At 44.5% G+C, this 9143-nt stretch overlaps 1 protein-coding gene across 8 annotated transcripts in view; it reads left to right on the top strand.

The window, feature by feature from the left end:
• The window catches only part of SCTR (secretin receptor), a 119639-nt gene that overhangs the window by 63056 nt on the left and 47440 nt on the right, over positions 1–9143 (top strand). For all 8 annotated transcript variants that reach the window (XM_027768704.1, XM_027768703.1, XM_027768701.1 and 5 more), the window contains 2 exons: positions 5106–5203; positions 5764–5896. In XM_027768704.1, coding sequence (XP_027624505.1) covers positions 5106–5203; positions 5764–5896 — 231 coding nt within the window. The remainder of the gene's footprint in view (positions 1–5105; positions 5204–5763; positions 5897–9143) is intronic.

Raw genomic sequence — 9143 nt, 5'->3', positions numbered from 1 at the left:
CAGGAATATGGCAGTGTGGGACATAGCTCTTGGAGAGGGCTGTGGGGCCTGTTTGAGAAGCATGGAGGGTGAGGGGTGGCACTGAGAGGGAAAGGATGAAGTGGATGGCAGACCACGCCCACATCTGAATTTTTTCTGACTTTCCTCTCTGTAGTCAGTCAGTCTTGCTCTGCATGAAGGTGAGCAGGGGACCGAGTAGAGGCTGGAGTTTCTGCCCTCCCAGGGTGTGTCATCCATCTGGGGAAAACCCATGAGGTCTTCCATCTGGTCAGAGTGGGGCGATTTCATAAGAAGCCTCAAAAGGGAGTGAGCACTAAGAAGGAACATTCTTATGATGGGTAGCAGGATGGAGATTAGAAAGGATGCTTTGGGCTGCAAATGACAGAAATGTCTAAATGGGTTACTAAGCAAATGTGGCTCAAGTAACTGGACACCCAGAGAATGGGTATCAGAAGTCTTTTATGAAGCAGCTTCACAAAATCACCGAAGACCAGGTTATTTCCATATGTCTTAAAAAAGAAAGAAAGAAAGGAAGGAAGGAAGAAAAGAAAGAAAGAAAAGAAGAAAGGAAGGAAGGAAGAAAAGAAAGAAAGAGGAAAAATTTCGACAATTAGAAGAATTTCCAAACTACGCAATTCACTGGCTCCTAAATGCTGGTCTTTATTCTGGGATTTCAATCATCCTATTTATTTTTCTTTCCCAGTTTTTATTTTTTTAAATTTTTAATTAATCAATCAATTAATTAATTTTATATTTCCAGCAAGTGTATGAGAGAGAGAGAAACTCCCAGTGGGGCGTGGGCATGCCACAACCCTTTTCCTCCATTTCCCCATCCTGTCAGGATTTGGAGCATTTGCACACAGGCTCCTGGCTATTTTTCAGACCTCCTGGGCCAGATTTTGAACCATGGTCAGCCATGTGAGCTCTGACTCCTGATGCTCTGCATGTAACCACTGCACCATGGGCCAGCCCATCATCTGATTTCTTATTGTTAAAATGTTCTCCTTTTTATCAACTGATGGTGAAGGCATGTATAAGTTGTTCTTTTTTCTTTTTTTCTTTTTGCAACATTCACCATTGGATTATTGACAAATACCAATGCTGGACTTAGATTGCCCATAAGACAAAGCTTAGATGTCATGTGCTTATTAAACCAGATTTGCAGGGCCAGCAGATTGCGTAGTGGTTATATCACTGAACTCCCACATGTCTGACTGCAGTTCGAATCCTGGACCCGGTGCTTGAAACTCATGCTGGGCGCATGTGCATGTGTGCCCAAGATCCTGGGAGGAGAGTGGAGAAGAAGGGATTGCAACATGGCCATCCTCCCTGGGGGGAGATTTTGCACTTTCCCTCTCACTGTCTCTTTCTCTCTCTCTCTCTCCCTGGCCAGCATATGTGCCCTAAGGTAAAAAAATATTTACAAAAATAAAAAATAAATAAACAGTATTTGCTTACCTAGAGCAGGGGTTAGCAAACCACAGCCTTAGGGCCCACCTCCATTGCCTGCTTTTACAAATACAGTTTTACAGGAACACAGCCAAGTCCTTTTGCTCTACATGGCTACTTTTGCATGACAGGAACAGAGTTGAGTAGCTGGAAAAGAGACTAGAGGACCAAAGCACCAAAACCTAAGATATTTACTCTTTTTTTTAGAGAGTTAGAGAGATTTTTTTTTTGCTATAAGGCACATGTACTTGCCAGAGAGAGAGAGAGAGAGAGAGAGAGAGAGAGAGAGAGAGAGAGAGTGAGAAATCACTCCCAGTGGGGATGGCCATGCAGGAATCCCCTCTCCTCCATTCTCCGCTTGGGATTTTGGACACACACACACATGACTCTTTGTCCTTTTACAGAAAACATTCGCTGACAGCTGATCTAGAGGACACACAAAGAAGGTGGCCCAGCCAGTATACACAGCAGAGAGATAGGCAACTTGGTCCAGGACCGACAGACAGCAATGAGTCCTCTGGATCCAAGTCCTCTGAGGCTGGTACATAGTTAAGAGCTGAGAGATGGAGGGTCATGTCAGGGGTCTTGGGAGCAGGGCTATATCTGGGTCAGACCTTACAGCTACAAAGGACAACAGGCCCGCACAAGCACTGGGTTGAAAGTTACCTGGCAGATAGTGATCTCAGCCACAGGACGTTACAAAATATGCTGCCTGAACACACCACATGTCCACCCTGTGGCTCCTTGAGCTCTTCTTACAAGATGGCCTAGACATCCCCAGGAGTCAGTTGACATCCTAGATGTGGGGGTCATCTTATATGTGGCAGGATTGTAGGTTGACATGTTAGCCTAATATTCTAACATTTCATAGGTCTTTGCTGTCCCCAAATCCCAAAGTCTTAGATGAATAAACCATTCATCTAAGGCAACCCACTGCTCGTCAAGGTTCTTCCCCTCATCCCTGAGAGATGCCACCTGGCTTCTGGGGGAGCAGTTACACCTATGGGAAGCTCAATGTCACAGCGCAGCCATCCTATCAAAGGCCACTTCTCACACTTGGCAATTGTTTGGTCACCCTGAGTCAAAATCTACTTCCTTTTTGATAACTTCTTTCCACTGCAGTTCACACATGAAGTCTTACCTTTTTACATGTCAATCATTCCCATACCCATCCCCACCCCCGCCTATTTCCCCTCCAGGTATAATGCACCCAGTTTTTCAAACACTCTTCAGATGATACAATCACGCTTCTCTGGAAATGCTCCAGTTTATTAATGTGTCTCTCAAAATAACAAGCCCAGAGGGCAGACACTCCAAACATTCCAGCTCAGCCAGCTGCTCAGAGTGCTCCATCAGTGTAACTGAGAATAGGCCTAATTTTTTTAGCAGCTACCTCATACCTCATACTTCACACCGTCTTGTATTGCTGACTCATTCTGAAGGGTAGATGGTAGAAGGGCAGGTGATGGGGTGGGAAAAGATTATAATACACTGTCTTCTAGGTCCCAGGCATTGTCTGGATAGTCTATCTGATAGCTTATTTCTTCTTCCAACAACCCTACAAGGTAGATATTATTATCCCCATTTTGCAGATGAGGCATCTGAGGCTCAGAGGAGTTAAGTAATTTGCACAATGTCACACAGCTGGTGAGTAACTGGGTTTGCAACCCTTGTCTCCTGGCTCTGAAAGCCTGTGTTCTTTCTTTACAGTACACTGCGGGACACCATGGAGCTTGGGCCATTCTGACCTCAAGGTCCTTTTCATATGAACAGCCGTCAGTCAGGTTTTCTCTATACTACTGTGTGCTTTTCAAAAAATTAAAAAACTAGTTGTCTTTTTCTTTTGGTTATAAAATAGCACTTACTCACTGTAAAAAAAAAAATAGAAGTATAGAAAAAATGCAAAGGAAAATTATTCACCAACCTATAATCCAGAGTTAACTACTATTAACATCTAACATGTCTCCTTCTAAGTTTGTTTCTATGCATGCATGAGACTGAACCCCATGGACTGGGTGACAGTCAATCATTACTGATCAACAAAAAAGGAGACAATTTCATATAATCCAACCTAACCCTTTTATTGCATATAGCTGGAATCACGCTACATATATATAATTTGTATTCTACTTTTTCACGTAACAATATACTATCAGCATGTTCTGACCATTTTGAAATTGCGTGGTATACAGCATTTTTATAGTGGTAGAACATTAAAATCATTTGAATTTAAAATAAATTAGCTAACTTTTTCTATTGTTGGACATTATGGTTTTTTGGTCACAAATTCTTCTCTGGTAAACATCTTTATATGCCTTTATACATCTAATTTCTTCTTAGAATTAATCCCTGGTCAAAAGGAGGTCAAAAGGAATGCACAGGTCAAAGGTCATTGCTGCATATCTCCATAGTATTTTCCAGAAAGGGTGAACCAATTTTCACTCCCACTATACCCTCACCTGCATAGGATATTGTTGCTTGTATAAAAATAGCGTACCATATTGTTTTAATTTTCATTTCCTTGAACCTTTTTTTAAAAAATTAGTTTTGCTATACTGTGCTGTGCTCACTGAGAGAGACACTCAGAGAGAGAGAGGGAAAGTGAGAAATCACCTCCCAGAGGGTATGGCCACACTACAATTCCTTCTCCTCCAATCTCTTCAGGATTTTGAGCACACACCCACATGCACCTGGCTTGATATTTAAGCCACAGGGTTCAGGACTTGAATGCAGTCAGCCATGTGCGATCCAATACCTTGACCTCCACGTCACCTGCTTGCCCTCCTAGAATCTTTTTAAGATCATTGTCCAACTTATTTTTTGGATTTAAATTTAACACCTGTATGTCACAATTTAATTTGTTTTTTGCTCAGTATTCCAGTCTGCTGAGAACTTTTTTTGAATCAAAGATGAGCCAGTAGTGTGATGTGCTGCTGGACAGCGAACGCCTGCTTGCTGCATCAATAGGTTCCCAGCGTACAGACCAGGGGAGACAACGGTCCATTATTTCTTCCCGGTCAGAGGATATAGCTAGAGCTTTTCAGCTATGCAGTTCTGGGTATCTTATTTAAGAAGGGCATTGACAAACTGGAGCATATTAATTGGGTTAAATGGTAAAGGCTTATGGAAAGGGAATGTTTGCACTTAAAGATAAGTGAGGCATGGATGAGCAGAATAGCTGTATTGAAAATGACAGGTCTCTCTATACAATCTGTGTAACTTTTCTATGTAAAACAGGTTTTATGGACAAGATAAATACAGTTTATTTTTAAGTGGCCCCAGAAAGGTTAAAATAATAGATATGACATAAAAAGCTGTCAATTTTAGCGTCACATGAAAAAAAAATCAGTATTTTGTACTGCTTTCCACCAAATGACTGCCTCAAATGGCAGTGAACACCTAGAGGCAATCAAGCAAAGGTTTGAATTTAGAGTGTTGCTAGGGGATCTTAAATGCGGCAGAAGTTTGGATTGGCATCAGGTAACCCCCCAAAGAACTTTTCCAACGCCAAGACGTTATGATATTGAGTCTGAACTGACATCCTTGGGATGGTAGGGGTGGGGGGTTCAAGTTGCCTGGAGCAGGTGCACTGAGACATAGAGAGCAGGGCCAGCCAGGGTGGGGTGGGGTGGGGCTGACACGGCTTCTCTCTGCAGCACACCTACCTGCTGAAGCTGAAGGTCATGTACACCGTGGGCTACAGCGCCTCCTTGTCGATGCTCCTGGTCGCCCTCAGCATCCTGTGCGCTTTCCGGTGAGAACTCTCAGCCAATCACCGTGGCCAGGGATGGAGTGTTCTGATTGGTCAGGTCAGGTGAGGAGGTGGAGTCCTCCCCACCTAGAGGGAATGGGTTCTCTAAGGAGAGCTGCTTTTGTGATCCGTAAGGCAGGGAGGCTCTAGGAGGTTTAAAAGCTTTGCGGACGGAGATGGATCGTGGAGTGGCAGAGACTGGATTTGCTTTCTCCCACAGCCTGTGCTCTTTCTGTGCTGCCCGATCTCTCCCATTCTGGTTTCTCCCAGCACATAAAATTCTGGGAGCTAGAGATTGTGGTAGGTCAGGTCAGAATGAATATTGCACCTATAACTCCGAGTATTTATTTATTTATTTATTTAATACCCACAGTATGTCGCAGAGTACACTGGGGACCAGAGGGCCTTGGTCCTCATTCAGGCTCTGTTAGTGGACAGATGAGTGGCCTGAAAATGATGTCCACAGCCCAGTTTACTTAGTGCGTTGGGAGAGAGGGTGAGTCTGGGTGGGTTCCAACCCCTTCCCAACTCTACAGCAATGGCCCTGCGTTCTCTCCCTCCAGGAGACTCCACTGCACTCGCAACTACATCCACATGCACCTGTTTGGGTCCTTCATCCTGCGTGCCCTGTCCATCTTCATCAAAGATGCGGTGCTCTTCTCCTCTGATGACATCGCCTACTGCGACAGCCCCAGGGTAATGGGCCTGGCTGTGTCAGGGTGCTTCCCAGGCTGACTTTGGAGAGGCTGGTAGTCCGGTTATCCTTCCCCCAAGGCCCCTCTAAGGCTGCACTTGATGGCAAGGATGAAGCGGCCAGTGCCAGTCTGTGCCAGAAGGTTCAGGGAGTTCCACGGCAGCACAGGCATAGCCTGGGTCATGTCTGAGAGCAGTTTTTTGAGAAGCCCATCAGGGCTGTACAGGAGCGGATGAGCCACTCTGGGAATTAGAATCAGGTGAGGCAGCTCTTTATTCCTGCCAGTTTCTGGCTGTAGCTGGATGACGAAGTCTAGGGACAGTTGGGAGTATTTGTGAAGACAAAAGGGTGTACACGTGTTGATATGTCTGTGTACACGTTTGCAGTGAAGCAACTGTGTTTTGTTCAGTCTAACCCCCTTTCTCTTACCAAATGCCCAGATCGCTCTTACGTTATTGTCAGTTTGAAATCATGCTTGCTGCAAATAGCACAGTACATCAGGAGCTTAAACAAATGGGAGTTTTACGCAGTCCATACAAGCAGCCCACAGGTGGGCAATCCAGAGATGCACGGTGGCTCCTGGATGTCACCAAGGACACAGTCTAATGCCATCCTTAGTATAGGCCTTTGATCCCGTGCTTACACGACATGCTTACAATTTGGCTGCTGCAGCCCCAGGCCTCACATCCATGTTCCAGGCGAGAAGGAGGAAAGTCAAATGATAAGCCTTTTTTCCTCAGTGAATGCTGGAAACCACAGATAGAATCTAAACCCCGTATATACTGTGTTTTTCCCTATATGTACATATAGAATATATGATAAAGTTTAATTTATAAATTAGGCAAAGGAAGAGATGAACAATAACCAATAATAAAGTAGAATTATTATAACAATGTATTGTAATCAAAGTTATGTGAATGGGGCCTCCCTGTCTCTCAAACTATCCTATTATACTGTGCTCACTAGGAAATGCCAGTCTCTTACTGGGGGTCTTGGAATGTAACTCCCATGCATAAGGGGGGGGTACTGTTCATTATTAGGGTTATGTGTGTGTGTGTGTGTGTGTGTGTTTATGAGGGGTCTTCAAAAAGTCCAGGGGAAATGAATATTATGAAAACACTATTCTTTGGGACCAGTAGTTAGCGTAATGGCTATGTCGATGGACTCGCATGTAGTCGACTACAGTTCGAGTCCCAGACCCAGTGGCTTAAAACTCACGCTAGGCGTGTGTGCATGCGTGCCCAAGATCCCGAGAGGAGAATGGAGGAGAAGGGATTGTGGCGTGGCCATCCCCCCTGGGGGGTGATTTCTTACTTTCTGTCCCTCTGTCTCTCTCTGTCTGGTGAGCGTACGTGCCCTATAGCAAAAAATTCTCAAAAATAAAACAAAAACAAAACAAAACAAAAACCCACCATGCTTTGATTTCAAAATTTTTGCACCAAAATAAAGTACTTGAATTCCATTTTCTCACAGATTTTTTGACGTCCTTTCATATTTTCTGACCCAGACTGAGAGTTCTCTTAAGTAGGATGCATGCCTCCCAGAGAGATCTCCAGGATAAAGCAAGGGTCCCAGACTGGGAATCAGGAGACCTAAGATAGGTCCCAGACCTTTACTGCCCCACAGTGGACAAGTCCAGCAACACCAGCAGGAAACTTCTCAAACTCACAAGCCGACCATGAGCCACTCCCAGAATCAGAATCCCTGGAAGTCACAGAGCTTGAAGCACAGCTGGACAGTGAGGCAGCACTGGGCGCTCTTCCTCCTTGGGTCTGGCCATCACAGTCCATGCAGCAGCCCTAGGGCCACCCTAGAAACGTTCCTCTCCCCAGGGGCTGGCTCAGTGTGAGGAGGGAGACCCCCGACTGCACAGGTCGGAGAGCTGCATTGGCACAGATGCTTCCCGTCCCACATATCCATAGACCTCACTTCCAGGGTGCTGTCCCAGGGAAGCTGATACCAGAATCCTAAGGATCTGGAGAGCTCCAGTCCAGGGGCAAAGTTCCAGCCAAGGGCTACTTTTACCCTCATTGGTGTTGCCTCCTAGCTTAGTTGGCACATCCCTTCCTCATTTGTTTCCAGGGAAACTGACCTTGGAAACAGTTGTTAACCCTTTGCTCAAAAATACCTTCCCTCTCTAGGTCGCAGCTTCCTCTTCAGAGAAATGAGGGGTTCAGGCAATGTCTGACAGTTTCACAGTTCAAGAAGTATTTTTCTTAGAACCAGCAGATGGCATAATGGATATGTCACTGGACTCCCACGTAGTTGACCGAGGTTCAAGTCCCAGACCTGGTGGTTTAAAACTCATGCTGGAGAAGAAGGTTCCACATGGCTCCTGCAAACTAGGTATTTCAGGGCACACGAGAAATGAAGATTTTTCTACTGATAATTCAACCTCCAGCAAACAAGCTAGCAGCAGAAGAGGCCAGGCCTTCAGAAGAAGGTTCCGCATGGCTCCTGCGAACTAGACGGATCTAAGAGCACTGTAGCTAAACATCCAAATACTAATAGGGTTAAAATATTCTTCAATATCTACTGAATCTGCTGCACCAGCAACCACAACAGAATGGCAAAGAGATTGTAGATCACCTCTGTCTACTTGCTCCTGAACATTCAGACTGAACTTCAAGAATTTGAAAGAAACACACCATCCATCAGATGACAAGAAATCACCGCCGGATCACAAGAAATATGGGAAAGCAAGAAAATACTTCTCCTCCAAGGGAAAAGAGTAACTCTTTCTTCATCCACAAGCAGTTCGGTGAAAATCATGGAAATGTCTGATAAGGAATTTAGAGCATTCATAATGTTGAAGCTAACAGAGATGGAAGAGAAGAGAGATAATGAACTGCTAAAGAGAAAGGAGAAAGAAGTTGACGAGTTCCAGGAGATGAGGACATTCTTGCAAGACCTAAAAGAGGAATTACACACGTTACAAAAGACTCAAACAGAACTGTTAGAGATGAAGTCTATAATACAGGAAGTCAAAATCTCCCTTGAAAGTATTAAAAGCAGACTACATCATTCAGAAAATAGAATCTCAGATGTAGAAGAGAAAATGGCTGGCCTAGAAAAATCCACCACGAAGACTGAGAAAATGGCCCCCAAATTTGAGAATAATATACGAGATATACTAGATACCATCAAATGTCCAAACATCCGGATAATTGGCATTCCAGAAGGTGAAGAGACCCATAAGGGCATTGATAATCTATTCCATGAAATCCTGCAAGAAAACTTTCCAAACCT

This window comes from Tupaia chinensis, unplaced genomic scaffold (genome assembly GCF_000334495.1).
Source record: "Tupaia chinensis unplaced genomic scaffold, TupChi_1.0 Scaffold147282_1, whole genome shotgun sequence".
In the NCBI taxonomy this organism is placed as follows: domain Eukaryota; kingdom Metazoa; phylum Chordata; class Mammalia; order Scandentia; family Tupaiidae; genus Tupaia; species Tupaia belangeri.
The sequence above is the reverse complement of the archived record's forward strand: the minus strand, read 5'-3'. Positions and strand labels throughout refer to the sequence as shown.